The following is a 17288-nucleotide window of genomic DNA, read 5'->3' on the forward strand; positions in this document are numbered from 1 at the left end:
AAAAGACATGCCACTAGATATCAAGTGTCTCTACCACTGGTCTTTATGCCACTGACTAACTGTCTGTATGTTTTGGTAGTAAGGAGGCGTAAAGGCGCTCGGTCCATGAGGGAGAGAACCCCCCAAAACTCCCCCCATCAATGGTACCCACAGCATCATTCTGCCTCCCGATGCCTGTTACCACGGCAACAACACAGGGCAGAAAGCTGGAGAGAACAAGGGAAAGGCGAGTGAGAGAGTGATTTTCGCTCCATTATGTGATAAGAACCTGCTATATTGAGAAGTCGCAGTCTATTCAGACTCTATTTTGGCTCTAGCAGTGTGCTATTTCACTGCCTCTGATAGCAGCAATTACCCTGGCATGCTGATGACTCTGATTAAGAAAACATAAAGGAGCTAAGAGGCACAAAGAAACAGGATGTTTTGACATGCATTCTTACTAATGCAACAAACCATAGTTCAGTTTCACACAGTTCTTTCTGTTTCTAAGAGCGGAGAGGAAACAAGAAAAAATGGAGAAGATAAGGAAAAATGACTGTCTCTACTTTTGTCATTTTATTGGTTGAATCGATGAAATCTGAAAGCTCATGTTCCAGTGCACTTCTAGCTTGTGGCATTTTCAGCTAAGCTGTGGACTGTGAAGTGTGACTGGGATCTTTTTTCTTTTTCTTTTTTCTTCACGCATAGCTTTAGATTTTTCATCCTGCTCCTACTTCTCTGAGGCCTTAAAAATGTAACGCATATACAAATATCTGTATGCATAATATATGGTTGTATAACTGCATTTTATACACAGGTTGGGAACCGTGTTATTTCTAATAAGTATTTCAGTACAAATTACTACTTGCTTGCTACAATTTAACCAGTAACATACTGCAAATATGACAGTATGGATTGGATTTGCCATATGTGCAAATAAAGACTATAGACCAGTTAATGTTTGCAAACAGTGATGATGTTTTTTTGTGGGTGGAGCTTATCTGATTGCAGAAAATGACGGTTTTCAAGTAGCAGTCTATGGAGCCATAGAATAAAAGATTAAAAAGGTAAATTTGAGTTTATATTTAAAATTCTGACATTATTCTTGAAATTCCGAAATTAAATCTCGCAATTCTGATAAGAAAAACAACTCGTCATTTTCTCTTTTCCCCTCGGCTCTAGCTTTTTTCCCCAAAGAATTGACAAACTTACTATTATTGAGTTAAATTGAGTTATAAAGTCCGAACTAGGAGATATAAACTTGTAAGTGCAAGTTTTTTTTTCTGATATTTAAATTACTTATTGCAAATAGATGCAATTTTCTGCACCTCAGTATTGTAGTACATTAAAACAGTATGCAGTAATTGCGTACTGAGTGTAAATTATAGTTTTAATTAAATTTATTAAATGGTACTGCCTTATTGGGACATTAAGCCCTCCCTACACCTACCCTAACCCTAAACGATACTTTATTTTCAACTTTTCAATTATGAAAATAAATGAGATTTGAAAATGGAGAAAAAAAGTTTGCCAGAAGGGGGATTCGAACCCAGATCAGTCGCGTCGAAAAGAGTGAAACACACAATTTATCCTCTGCACCACTGGAGCAGACAATCAATTTTTTAGTGTTGACTATCCAATCACACATTGATGGGTGGAGTTCATGTAAATAGCCTCTGCCAACAAGGCGGGCTATTTGCACTTAGTGTGAATAGACACTCCGATAAAGGCCATGTTGTGTAAAATATTAATGGTGTTAATAAAATAACATGTCATGCTGTAACTGTAGGACTAATACAATGCATCCCCTATGAACAGCATACGTGAATATGTAGAGATATTGTTTAAATCAAATTTATGCTTTAAAAGTAGAGTATCATGGCAGTTTCCATCCATAGCCTGTCCATTTATACGTCTGCGTTTAACTTCAAATGGCATCTTTGATGATAGTATTCTATAAAAATGATTTGCATTTTGATTCTGGCATCAAAAGGCACAACATTTTTTTTCCTCTTATTCTTTGGATTTTTACAGTTTTCCTCCACATGTTACCAGTGTTTTTCTGCCATCACTATGCGAGCGCAGCTGCAAGTGACGTAACTCTGACGTCTACTATGAATTGATCTATAGGCCAGATTTACTAACAACTTGCGCTAGCGCTAACTGTCTTTTGGCATTAAAATAGTACTGTCAGGATTTAAGAAAGATGCGCAGTGAAGAATTAGCACTGAAAAGGCATGGACACAATTATTTTTGCGCCTAACCTCATTGAATATGCATTTGTAGGAGTTTCCCTTTCAGACACAAAATTTATGGGAGGAGAGTATTAAAATGAATCACGCAACGTGATTTACTAACGTTTGCGCTCATCAAATTACTGGTATTTGCGCCATTATTTAACGGCCAAAAAAAGCATGTCTTAAAGCAAGCAGTAATTTGCGCTGCTTTTGGTAGATTGCGCTGTCATTATGGAAATTTTCTGGTTGTGTCTGTTGTGTGCATTGTTTTTATGAAATTGCGCTCTAATGCTTATTTGCCCTGTTTGATAAATCTGGCCCTATATAGAAACTAGATGACTTTTAAGACCTAAATACCTTCTGAACACTGTTAACAGTAACATTTCGGCATTTCCACACATTTTGCCACTTTTTTCAATCATAGTGATTTGGAATCTGAGGGTGCAAAAAAATCTAAATATTGAGTTCTTAGCAATGCATATTACTAATCAAAAATTAAGTTTTGATATATTTACGATAGGAGATTTAAAAAAAAATATCTTCCTGGAACATGATCTTTACTTAATATCCTAATGATTTTTGGCATAAAAGAAAAATCAATCATTTTGATCCATACAATGTATTTTTGGCTATTGCTACTTAAGACTGGTTTTGTGGTTCAGGGTCACAGATGTGCATGTGACCTGAAGGCTAAAGGTCACCTTCGAATGTTCACCAAAATGTTGTAACCTTGCAATAATAATAAAATGTACCTTCTTTGTTAACATAAATCCATTATTAATTTTAAAATAGCAAATAATTGCACACATTATATATGTACATTATGTATGTGTTTTAAATTCTAAAATTTTAAATAGTAGATTTATGAAAGCATGCTGTAAATGGTACTTGGAGCTTTCATATAATTTTGGGCATAAATAAAGCAGTATATTGCCTGTACTATTAACTATCAACTGTATGCTTTGGAAAAAAAAAATATGTTAAAAAACTTTGTAGCTAAAGAATCAAGAACCTGTTGTATTGCTATTTTATTGTGTAAAAAGAAGAAAATTGGATAACACTTTAGTTTAAGGACCATTTTTCACTTTTAACTAACATGCTTATCACTAAAATATTGGCAGTTGATTAGTACTTTAAATGCACATATTAATGCCTTATTCTGCATGACTATATTTTAGATTACTTAATCCTACCCCTAAACTATTCATAAGGCAAAAGTCATAGTTAATAGTAAATTAATAGTTTAAATTCCATTAAAATAAAGTATGACCAAAAATTGCATTGGAAGGCATTTTTGCACAAAGCCTTGCTTATCCTCACACCCTATTTCAATCAAATCAGCAAACACTCGCCCTAACTTATGTAATGTAATTCAAACAATACTGCAATAAAAACATCTCAAGATATTTCCTCCTTGCCCACCTCTGTATTCTGCTTCACTCACCCAAAAAAAAAAAAAAAATCACATTAAAATGGCGTTTCCCTATTTTTAGACTGAACTCTTCGTGCCATGGTTACACCAAAGTACCAGGGTATCATCACAGCATTTTTGTAAGGGACTTCCTTTCACACACCCAGCAGCGACCCACATGCCCTAGAGAGGATGGCTAAGCTCCATATCTCTCCTCTCTTAGCAGAAGGACAGAGGAGAAACAGAGGAGAGGAAGGTCTCTGTGCAAGGTTTTGTGCCAGGACAACCATCCGTTTCCCCGCACTGACTTCCAGAATTCTGCGTGACACACATGCACATGCACGCAGCCACGAGTCAGCAACAGGAAGTGACCACTGAGTGTTCTGGGTCAATTTTTATCTTGTACTCAAAAAGATTTGTGTTGAGTGATCATCTTTTGCAGGTCATTTAGGTGAAGCGTCAGTGAATCTTTATGGTACATTGCATAACCTGAATTCTGCCAAGGTTTGCAATGTTTTTCTCTCTCAACCTTTATTGTTTTAATTCTGCTGGTCTGAAAAACAGCATCCCTTAGGATTACACTTCTATGCTTATGTATGCTCCGTTTGTGTGTCACTGAGTGCAATTATACAGGGTTTACGCACATCTTACGCACTCATCTCACACTGTGAAGTCACATCCTCCCTAGACTGTGGCTGTATTGCGAGATATTTGTACTTGATGTCTCTGACTTCTGACTGAATGACTAAAAGCATTCCTCTCCCTAATGCTTGGATGATGATGTACAAGAAAATAAAATAACAGTCTACTGTTAGCTTTGAAGACATGTAATTGTCTACAAAGAATTCACTCTTAACAACTAAACTGAGGGGAATACACTCTTCCTACGATTATCTGATGTGTACAACTTACTGGTGCATTTTATTTACCTAAAAGTTGCTTACAATCTCCTTGGATGAGCCATGTACATCTGCATTTCAGCATAGTTAGTGGTTTACATTTTTTGCAGAGTTTACAGTCCACCTTTGAGTGGCCCTTCAGCTTGAATGGAACACACAGTATGTCTGTCCAAATCTAATGAGGCTAACACCAGTTAGAGATTTTTCAAAGCAGGGTTTCAATACTAATATTGATCCTATGAGGGAAGGTTAGAGTGGTTAAGATTAAGGTTAAGAAGGTTAGAGTGGTAAAGATCACAGGAACAGCCACATGAAGAAACCAATGCCATATTACAGTTCCAATAGAAAATAGTTAACTGATTCCTTCACTTTCAACTGCATTATTTACTACATTATCAAACCTAGTCTAGTCTAGTTTTATCTCTCTCGTCGTCAAGATCATTAACAACCCATGATCAACCCATGGTTCAGAAATATGTCAGTACAGATTTAATAAAACCAAGATGATGTTTGTACATTTTTGTACATGTGTTACAAATTAATTTTTAGTAGCATCTTAATTGTTTCTTCTTAAACAGCACAAAGATAAGCACAGCTCTGGGCCTCTTAAAAAAACGTTACATTTAGAAATTTAAAAAATGTGTTGTTTTATCAGAATGAGAGGACATTTGGTTTTTATTTGGTGATTAGCTATGTGAACACTATATATATATATATATATATATATATATATATATATATATATATATATATATATATATAATGTATATATATGTGTTAATAGGGCCGAAAAAGTAACACTTGGTACCTCCACGGTCAAAAAAGACTGCTTATAAAAATTGTATAAATATAGCATAGTATCATAAAACCCCATTGAAAATTCTAAATTATAATCCAAAATATTATTGAACAAAAATATATCTAAAAATGGAGAGTAAAATAAGACTTTTACAGTAAGTATAGTGGGTATACTGCCTATTTGTCAAGTGGGTAGTTGACAAATAGGCAGTAAAAATGCCTTTTTTATATAAAATACCAAGTTTGAAGAAGAAATGCATATGTAGTGTGAAGTCTGATCTTTGAGGAAAATAGAAAGGATCACTAACTTTGTCAATTCTTTTATTGTGTTTTTTTTATTTTTTTATTTTAACTGAACTGTACCGTAAATGTGTCCTATGGTGTGACGTAGCAAAAATTAAGAAAGAAAAAAAACTCTTATTAATAAACAAATAGCATGAGAGAGATTCATCTTTATTGTTAGACACTTATTTTCATATAGTGTTATTTAATAGGAAATTATAAGTAACATAATTTTTCCCCCCATGATTTGTTGGACAATTTCAAGACAAACTTTGACAACAAGAGAAACCTTGCTGTCATCCCTTCAAAACTGATGCATGTGCGGCACAGATAAATATTACTGATATTCAAACTATATTCGTTAAGCTGTGAGTGAATGAACTATGTTACTCTTTTTAAGGAATCTTTTTCTCTTAGGATCTCCTGCCTTCTGGTGGATCCCTGTTAATTTTCTCTCTATATTTCCATGTCCACTTGCTTCCATTAATTTCTCTACCTCAATTCTTTCTGTTTCAAGAACAAATGATCACATTTTATACTTTTTTTCATGACGCTTTATAACAGTACAGAACCAGTATATGGTGTCACACCATACAACATGGTTTTCAGAGACAAAATGTATCAAGTTCCTACACTTTCAGAAATATATGGATGAAAAAAAATGATTGCCATTTACTAAAATGCCGGAAGTATTTATTAACTTTGATATGCTTTTATTTTTAATTTATTTTTAAATGCTTGAGAAAGTCACACCATAGAGCACTTTAAACATTTGGCTTAAAATAAATAAATAAAAATGTGAATAACTTTAATTTTAATTTGATAATTTTAAATGACAGCAATATTAATTCTATTCATTTTTATCTTGTGAGACAGTAAAAATGCCATGCCTAACCCTAACCTTAACCCAAAATACATTCTACTGACTATAATAACTTTGCAACTACATATCAACTAAGCCTAATCTAACAGTCTTCTAATACTCTAATGAGCGTTAGGTGACATGTAGTTACAAAGTTACTTATAGTTAGTAGAATGTTAAAAGTAGACTATTGAAATAAATTGTAACTATATGTTATACTCATTCTGTATGTCATTTTTTTCATCTGCTATTTTTATTTTAGTAGAAACATCTGAATGAAGTGTTAAGTATGATGGGTGAATGGGATTGTTGCTATGGAGAAATATTTATGCCAGCCCTCCTACACGACTGCCACATATGTAAACGTGTAAGTGTGTGCATACTTGTTAAATTACGTATAGTGCAACAGGAGGCTGACGTGCCCCTGAAAGAACGCTTGCCTCACAAATATGATGTGTTAGTAAATGGTGACATACTGTTGGTACAGGCGCCTCTGTTGGTGTGCATGTGTGTGCGTATGTCTGTGCGCGGTGGATGATGAATCTATGTGTTTGTTTTCGTTTTGTGTGAAAACAGCTACATGAAGACTTTGTTTGTGGTGTTATACAGTCAGTGTGTGCATGTGTGTAATGGTTAGTTGTCTGTAAAGCATGTTTCTTTTGATTTTACAGTTGTTTAGACTCACTCCTGTGGGACGTACTGTAAATGTACACACAATCGTTCCTCGTTTTGTGGTATATTAAATCTGACAACCATCATGTGTGTCTCCTGTCCTCAGAGGAGACGTTCTTAATTCATCTTCCATGAGCAGCTTGAGATTTTGATGTGGTTCAGAGCAATAAGACACTGATTTATGCTTTATTTGTTCAGGGGAGGCAGTTAGATGTCATCCCAGATCCCACAAACTGCTACACACCTCAACTTCAAAATCTGACTGTAAAAGTTATATTGTCTTCTTTATTATGACTGTGTTGGCAGAATATTTCCATGAACACATTTTAGGTGATGTGGTACCATTCAACATAAAGCTTTACACTTTGAACTCAGCACACTAGCCACTTCTAGAGTGGTATGGGTTTTTAGAGAACCATTTCCCTTTAAATGTAACCGTTTCAGGTTTACCAATTTCACTTACATGGAACTAAAGCCACATCAATTCCCTCTTTGATACTGAGGAGAGGCAAAGCTCGCCTGTTTTTGTACATAGTTTATTTAACTCTGCAATGTAAAGATGTCATATTATTATGTTTAGTATTAATTAAATGTACTTTTTTTAAAATCTCATTTGCACATATTTAAAGTTAGTGTTTTGGGACTTAATTTGAAATTGAAAACACAGTCCCCCTAACTCCCTTCATTTCAGTGATCACCAAAACTGTTTGGTACCAACATTTTTGATATTTAACATCTTTCGTGTTCGGCAGAAGGCAGAGTCATATGGGTATGGAAATACATGAGGATATGTAAATGATGACAGAATTTTCATTTTTGTGTGAACTATATTTTAAAGGAGAAGTTCACTTCCACAACAAAAATGTACAGATAATTTACTCACCCCCTTGTCATCCAAGATGTTCATGTCTTTCTTTCTTCAGTCATAAAGAAATAGTTTTTCAGGATGTCATTTTAGGATTTCTCTACATAAAGTGGACATCTATGGTGCCTCTGAGTTTGAACCTCCAAAATGCAGTTTAAATGCAGCTTCAAAGGGCTCTAAACGATCCCAGTCAAGGAAGAAGGGTCTGGCGAATCGATTGTTTTTTTTCTAAACAAATTGACATTTTGTATACTTTTTAGTGGTGGGCCGTTATCGGCGTTAACGTGCTGCGTTAACGTGAGACTCTTATCGGGCGATAAAAAAAATATCGCCGTTAATCTATTCTCAAAGTTGGGTTGGGAGCTGGGTCTAAACTACGTAAGCTATGATGACTTTCACCTTGATATTTTAGCGCCGATGACGTATACCTAGTCGAATTGCACTGTAGGGGGCGAGAACGAGTCTTCAACTTCTGTGAAATTACCACATCAAATGAGACGTGCAAACATGGATGCAGCTATGAAGCCGCTTCAGGGCAGGTGCGTTGCTAGACCCTTTTTACTGGGGCACGTGCCCCAGTAAAATCTCAAGTTTGAGTTATAATTTACTTTGATAATCCCGAAATAAAGACATTAAACTATATGCAACAACAGAATTGACGCTTCTAAAAGCAACGCAGTTTAATGGAAGACTACGCACGCTGATATCCATGCCCGTGCGCGTCTGTGTATTTAACGGCAACGCGCACGTCGTGCAGCCTTTTGCGCAGAAGTACTTGGTTACACAAGTTTGTATAGGTAATTGTGTTGTAAATGCAATTGTCAAGCAATTTGTGATGCATTTTGGAAACAGGAGATGAGCGCCTGGTCTAATGCGCCACCTGGCCCGTTCTCAAAGACTTACTTTTAGTCATTATTTGGGTAGCACCATAGACTGTAAAAAATATGGACGTAGTATCCGTGACGTCACCCGTAGGATTCTGAAGCGCTATTTTGAAGCCTTTTGTGGGCGGGATTCGGCAGTCGCCATCTTGGAAACGCGTCACCGCGCGTCACTCCCGGATAATCAAAAATGGGCAAAAAGGCGGGACGTGGGTGGAGCTGGTTGCTGAAACCACGCCCGCCTAGCGCGACAGTGGCGACAGCAGCGGCAATCCCTCTGTCACTCAAGTGGCCACGCCCTTAATTATGCTGAACTTTAAGGCTTAATATAACTTAAACGGATGAGTTATAAAAAAATTCACCCCCCTCACAGTTGACATGAAGGGCAAAACTAGCTATATAGACCAAAACCATTTTTTGAACCAGGCTGTAAACATACTTTTTTCTGCTGTAAAGTTGGGCATTTTAACATGGGGAGTCAATGGGACTGACTCTCTTTTGCAGCCAGCCTCAAGCGGCCAGTCGATGAATTGCATTTTAAGACACTTCCGTGTTGGTTTCAATAGAGAGAGCGGGAGGTTGCCCCTTGGGTAGCACACATATTCTGAATGCCTTCATCAGAATTCAAATTAGCCATTTTAATCTAGATTAATCTAGATTAATTCCAAGATTTAATCTAGATTAATCTAGATTAAAAAAATTAATCTGTGCCCACCCCTAATACTTTTTAACCTCAAATGCTCATCTTATCTAGCTCTGCGTCAGCTTTGTGTATTCCGGTTCAAGACAGTTGGGGTAGGTCGAAAAACTCCCATCCTATTTTCTCCTCCAACTTTAAAATTGTCCAACATCGCTGCAGAAGTACTGACCCAGTGTTTACAAAGTAAACGTGCAAAGAAGATCAAATGCCCTTTACAAAAATAGGTAAAACAGCGATGTAGGGTGATTTTGAAGTTGGAGAAGAAAATGAGATGGGAGTTTTTTGACCTACCCTAACTGTCTTGAACCGGAATACACAGAGTACACGCAGAGCTAGAAAAGATGAGCATTTGAGCATTAAAAAGTATAAACTCTCAATTTTTTTTAGTAAATAACCAATACTTTTGCTAGAATAAAACCCTTCTTCCTCGGCTGGGATTGTTTAGAGTCCTTTAAAGCCACATTTAAACTGCATTTGGAAGTTCAAACTCGGGGGCACCATAGAGATCCACTATATGGAGAGAAACCCTGAAATATTTTCCCCAAAAAACATAATTTCTTTACAACTGAAGAAAGAAAGACATGAAGATTTTGAATGACAAAGGGGTGAGTGCATTATCTGTAAATTATTGTTCTAGAGGTAAACTTCTCCTTTAACATCTTGAGCTTGTACATACAAAAGACACTTTTCTATATGCGCTAGAGTTATTTTTCTCTTTTTCTTTTGTGGTAAATGCCTCTCATTTTACTCTAGCCTTCCTTTGAATCAGTAATCAAGCTCTGCCATAACGTCTGTCTTTCCTGTGTATAATCTTGCTGTAACAGAGATTGAAGACAATTGTGTCAACAATATACATTTTACTGTCTAATCTGGATGAAATCTATGTTGATGTTGAGTGGCAAACGGATTGAAGATTTGGAAGTGTGTGTCGTAACACATCTCCTCTGAGGCTTCACTGTATTTTTCTGCACAAATTCAAATACATAACCGATATAATCCAAGGGCTAAAAGCGACAAAGAGATAAAAACGTGGATGAAGGGCTGAGAGAGACTGGAAAAGCAGGACGGCTGACAGCCAACAGCCTGTGGTTCAGGAAGTCACAGTGTGAGTCAAGTCACGCACAAGTGCGTGTGTGTGTGTGTGTGTGTGAGTGTGTGAGTGAATAGAGCTGTAATGAATCTGTAAATGGATGTTTAAATATGTATAGAAATTATATGGTATGAAAGAATGACTGAGCAGTCACATATGACTGGATGGTGTGATGGATATGCGAAATGGAAAGTCAAATCCACTGTGATTAAGGTGTCAGTTTCTAAAAATACATACGGATACACATCAAGAAGCACACATGATACCCATAAATCTGTGCAGCTATAAATACCCTATTCAAAAGTGAGCATCTCTCTGCCCAACTCACTCTGTAGTGCTGAACAATTGAAGTGAGGGAATGTGGTGGGTAGGGTTTCAGGGCATTGCTGTCTCATATTTTGTGATCCTTTCCATTTGTGACGGGATTCAGTTGCTTTTGTTGGGAATGACTGTACAGTAGTGTCTCCTCCAAGAATTAAAAAAATGCCATGGAATTTGCCCTAAATACATATTCAAGCTGACTTAGTACTAGCTAAATTATATTTACCAACTTACCAACTCATACACATGCATGTACGCCATTTGTATGCACCATTTTTCCGTATATATCAAATTAGGGCTGCAGCTAACAATACTTGTATGATTGTTTAATATGTTGATTATTTCAGGTCTATATAAATTCAACCACTAAATAAATAAATTCAAATAAATTAAAAACTCTAAAATTCAATTTGAATTACAATCATACGGAATCTATGTATGATGGATTTACACTGTAAATGAAACTGTGCGGTTGTTACCCTACAGGGTTATTTCTATCTGGTTTTGCTTTTAGAAATTAATAAAATAACATTTTATTGGTGTAACGTAGTGTACTATGCCAATCTTATTGAAAAATGTTTTTCCCTTGATAAGTTCAATTTGATGTCACCACGTGAATAGCATTTTACATTATCTGACAAAAACATTTCTTACACTGTATCCATAAATATTCATCTTGAACTGCATCTTACGGTGTCCTATTCAAGATAAATAATAGCTTGTAAATAATACAGAGCTGTTTAGAACAAATACCAGTTGCCCACATCCACAGCTCCCTTCCATAAATGAGAATTTAATTGAAAAATGTCTGCAATAAATTTTGAAGTACTGCAAAATAAATTAGCAGTTAATTATGAGAGGATTTATTAGATATGGCTCAAAGGCTATAAATATATCTGAAGCTCTTGTAATTACATGAACTGAATTTGTACATTTTCTAAAAACGTGAGTGGCAAGCACATTCGTAACAAACAAGGTATCATCATGATGTGTTTAATATCTAATGATGCATGCTAGTACCCATCATGCCCCACTAAGGTTTGTGAAACATGCATTGTCTTTTGTTGCATGAGGCAGTCTGTGCTCTCTTGTGTTCTACAAGATGAACAAAAACAGTTTCAAAACATAGCTGCAAGAAGCATTTACGGGGCCAAGCACTAGGCAGGGGAAGCATCAGAACAAGTGCAGCAATGAGTAATTCAAGCCATTTTAATGTGATCTTAGTCAAAATGGGTGAAAAATCATAAAAACAGCCACTAGTAATACAATTTAATCGATTATCACTTTTGACCACAAGGTGGCACTGTCTGAAAACGTTTTGAGTACTTTCAGGTCATTGTCTCGATGGTACATACAACGTTTTATAATGGTACATCAATGCATTGGTAAAAATGTAGCATTTTATATCATAACACTCTATTGTAGTCAATGGCAATTTCGTGTTTTGTTCAATTATAGCGCCACCAAGGCACAATCCCACCAAATTTGCTATGTGTCCTTAGAGTGTGCCCATAAATATGTAAAATTGGGTGAGAAATCTCATTTTGTTTTGGAGTTATAGACTTTTTACTATATGAGAAGAGGAAAAATGACCAATGGCTGACTTTGTTTGAATTTTTTGCCACTTGGTATAAAAATTTGGCAATTGGACATTAGTATTTTTTTCCCCGAACTTCCTATGGTGGTTTCGTGTTGATAGGAGTAACGGTTTCTAGGATATTGGCAAATGCTTTTTAAATGCTAAAATGCAACGTTGCACAAACCATAAGGCAAAACCTGGCATCTTTGGTATCACTGGACTCGTCAAGGATTCAGGAGTCTAAAAAGGAGACTCCTGTAAAAATAAGTTGACCACACCCAAAGTTATAAGCATGTGAATATTTGATTTTGCCACTATGTGGCGCTGGCTCGAAACTTCTCAGGCTCCTTCAGGGCATCGTGCTGATGACCCATACTGAGTTTTGTAATGATATGTCAATGTGTAAAATATAGCATTTTACTACAAAATTCAAAATGACCGATGCCCAACATGGCTGACATGGGAAAATTAAGTATAATTCGACTGCATGATACTCCGAATCTAAAGTTTTGTGATTTTTAGCCAAACAATTCAGAAGTTGTAGGCTAAAATATAAATTTTTCATATCTCCTGACCACTAGGTGGCACTGTTCCGAAACAGTGCAGGTAGCCTCAGGTTATGCTTGTTATAACACACACCAAGTTTGTTCTGAATAAGCCAAATCATTGCAGAGATATAGCCTCATCCATTTTTGCATGCTTTTCGTAGAATTCGTTTGCGTGTTTTTTGAGAACAGTTTGACTAATAAATTTAAATTCCATAACTTTTTGCCATCATAGTCTGAAGATGGTCTGAGCCAATTTTAGTGAAAATCAGACAAACCGTCTAGGACGAGTTCGAAAAAGTAGGTTTTTAGGAACTATTAAAAATAGAAAAAAAACTCAAACCTTTTGAATTTTAGACTTCATTCGACTTCTGAAGAATTCTGTGCCTTACGGTTAAAAAGTTATTAGCATAAACTTGAGTGAAATTTTGGACAAGTGGTGGCGCTAGAGAGTTTGAATTAGAGACTCCAAATTTGCTGTGGTTAACGTTGAGACTGTCCTCTACCAGTATGCCAAAATTCACAACTTTCCCGCAAGCAGTTCTATGGGCTGCCATAGACTCAAGAGCTGAAGAAACGGAAATGGAAGAAGAATAAGAATGCCAACGGATACAATAGTTGCCTTCGCACCTTTGGTGCTTGGCCCCTAATTAAATGAATCTTAAACTTTGTAGAATTACCAATTATCCTTTTCACACAAAGCATGATTTACAGGGCCAGAATTCCTTGCACAATATTACTTTATGACTTTAAAACAATTTTAACATTCTGCAGGATTTAAAAAAACATTGCAGTGTCATTGCTATATGGTTGTTAAGGTGTTCTGTGTGGAAAAAAGCACACCTTTAGGTCTCTACAACATTTTGGTCTCTAAATATGTCTCAGATTCTTCCTTCAAAGCCAAATGGCTTTTCACCTGTTTTATCATCCTATGGCTCTTTTTAAAGTAGAAATACAGGTATCAATCATGTTCGTAGCACAAAAGAACGAGTCTTGCGTGAAACGCTAATAACCTTTTTGTGGCAACCGCCCTGCGTAATTACACTAATTCATTAACCTCCTTGTAACAGCTCACATTAGAAAAACACAGAAAACTACCCACATCACCTCAGTAATGCCAAACATAATGAATGAAACAGTCCCTTGAGACTAAGGCATACCCTGTCAGGCGTAGTGTAATTCACCATTGGCTGCCAAGCAGCCTGCGCTCACTGAAGTGTGAGTGTGGGGGCAGTGACTGGTGAATGAGATCTGATCATGGTAATCATTCATATTCAGCCTAACGGCGTCTCTATGAAAGTGTTGCTCAATGTCTGACCAAGCCAAATTGATACCAAGAGTTGACAATGGCATAAGAAATACATGGCAAACGCCAACCTCCTATCTTTTGGTCTCGTGAATGGACTGGAGAAAGACAAATTCAAGCATGTGTTGCCATGGAATTAGTGTGTATTCTGGGGTCTAGTGTAGCAATGAGCCAGACCCTGCTGGATGATGTAGAGTCATCCACTACATCATAGCTTCGGATGGTCGTGACCTATGACAATCATATAATAAATGATGTGCTGTTAGTAGGTGAGTCACCAAAAAACCTGAATGCTAAGCATCGGTGGATGGCTGTTTGGATGTCTAATACCATTTCACACCCCATGTCTCCTGGCTGACTGCCTTAATGTACACTGCTTGACAGTGTTTGCCTTCAAGATAAATTTAGATGACAGACTGAAACTAATTAGTGTGATTTTGAGAAAACTGCATTAGAGATACAGGCCACTGCGGACAAAACACTGCACATAAAAAAAAATGACAGCTCAAACCACATGTAGCTTTAACAAGCATCAAACAAAACGTCTTTTTTTAAAAGCTAAATCTGGCTGAACATTTGTGTCCAAATTACAAATGAAGAAGAGAATGTGAGGGGCTAAACTGGAAGAGAAAATAGCATCACCAGAGCAGGCGATGTCACTTGAGGTCTCACAAGCTTCAGTGGTTCAAGCATTGGATCTACTGAAGCTTGAGATTGACCAATAGGCACTCACGGTGCCCGCAGGATTAACTAAAAGCTCAGCCACGAGGTCATTCTCTCTTCACCATAAGCCACCATTATGGCTCAATACCATCATACAGCAGTGGTTCTTAATCCTGGTTCTGAGGACCCACGGAACTGTAGATTTTGTATGTCTATTGCACCTGAATCACATCATCAGCTCAATAGTATAAAGCTTTATGAACCTACCTTGGTGTGTCAGATAAAAAAGACAAAATGTGCAGTGCTGTGGTCCCCAGGAACAGCATTAAAAACCACTGCACAGGAATTGTTCAAATTGATTATTTTCAGACCGTTATATGTGTTCCTTTGGAACAATCTGTGCTTTTGTTTCGCAGTTCAGTTAAACTCTATCATTCCAGTTTTATTATTTGCCAGGTGAAAATTATTTAAAAAATTCACATTACTTACCACATTGCTTAATTAAGTAGTAATTACTGCTTAATTACTACTTAATAAGCCACATGATTTTAAGTTACATTCATGTCCAGGTTTTAACAATCTGATCTCATGGGAAAACATAGCTATTTTACAAAATAATTTCATATGAATGTAAAATGTACATTTTCTATGGGGAAAAAAAGCATGAAAACCACAATTCATATGAATTAACCACTAATTCACCAAAATTTTAAATTAAACTTTAAAATACAAATTGCCAGGAGTTTAAAACATTCTGACCCAAACTAAGGCACAGAAATTGACATATTGGGCTGTACTTGTCAGAAATTCTTACTTGGAGTTGTCTTTGCATATTAAACTGGGAGAGGAAAATGCGTTTGTGTCCCTGGACCACAAAACCAGCCAAAAATAGCATGGGCATATTTGTAGCAACAGCCAACAATACATTTTCTTTTATGCCAAAAATCATTAGGATGAATATATTTTGTAAATTTCATACTGTAAGTATATCACAACTTAATTTTTGATTACTAATATGCATTGCTAAAAACTTCATTTAGACAACTTTAAAGGCAATTTTTTTATTTTTTTTGCACCCTCAGATTCCAGATGTTCAAATAGTTTTATCACGGCCAAATATTGTCCTATATTAACAAACCATACATCAATGAAAAGCTTATCTATTCAGCTTTCAAATGATTTCAGATGATAAAATTTACCCTTATGTATAGTTTTGTGGTCCAGGGTCACATTTAACGTTAAAAATCAATTATTAAAACCTGATCAAAGGTTGCGGTTAATTATTTCTTTGAGAAATTGAACAAATCATTGCATTGATTTTCCATTTCTTACCTTCCAATCATTGTAGAGTGCTGCTGCACAGCGGCCTCTAGGAGGCGCTCTAAAATGGTCCACTCTCCCATGGCTGGGTGCTGAAGACATCAAGGGATCACTGGACACTATAATGGACCCCCACCGATCCTTCACAACGTAGACCTCCGAAGAAACCCTAAAGTCTTCGTATCTTTACCCTTTGAGGTAGTCAGCAGCAACAGAGGTGGTCCTTTGGTTCTACAAATAGTTCCGATGGTGGCTCAAGATGACACATTCTCCCATGGTTTCGCCTTATCTGCTTTTAACAGTCTCTGTTTCTTGGTTTGCTTTCCCTCGCTGTGTCTGAAGTACTCAGATGGCAGTTACATTGAGAGTGCAATATCTGAGAGCTGGGTTTGTCCCTGAATGCCCTGGCATCCTCAAGTGCTTCAACTATCTGCACTGTCTTTCCCTTTCCTCAAGCAACTCTCCAGCTGCACGCTTTTCCCATCTAAACACGCACACTCACAAACAAGCTGCACCTAGCCCTTTTGTTCACCAATAAAAACACACACTCTCTAACACACACACACAATCGTCCTCTTCTTGATCTCTCATAATCCACCAAGCACGTTTTCCAGGCAGTACTGGTAGCACAATCAGACCCGCTCACGCAAACACACTCCACGCTACGATTTAAGCACCGCCAGTTGCACATCTCAAACCCATTTGGACAAATCACTCAATTTCCACACGTTCTCTCTGCTTCCTCACTGTTGCTTCCTAATGATTCTATTTAGCCTTGGCTGTATTCTCCTGCTTTCTCCTCCACCAGCTCAGCTTCAGTGTCCTTCCTGCATTTTTCCCCCTCTGTCAGTTTTCTCTTCCCCAGCTCACTCGCTCGT

The 17288-nt window shown here is 36.8% G+C and overlaps 1 protein-coding gene across 1 annotated transcript in view; it reads right to left on the bottom strand.

Moving 5' to 3' along the window:
- Positions 1-17288, bottom strand: part of gjd1b (gap junction protein delta 1b) — a 32852-nt gene extending 15564 nt beyond the window's left edge. Inside the window, exon 1 of the mRNA XM_073817981.1 lies at positions 16423-17288. Within this exon, the coding sequence (XP_073674082.1) occupies positions 16423-16493 (71 nt within the window). The 5' untranslated portion in view covers positions 16494-17288. The remainder of the gene's footprint in view (positions 1-16422) is intronic.

Source organism: Garra rufa, chromosome 14 (assembly GCF_049309525.1).
Source record: "Garra rufa chromosome 14, GarRuf1.0, whole genome shotgun sequence".
NCBI lineage: Eukaryota > Metazoa > Chordata > Actinopteri > Cypriniformes > Cyprinidae > Garra > Garra rufa.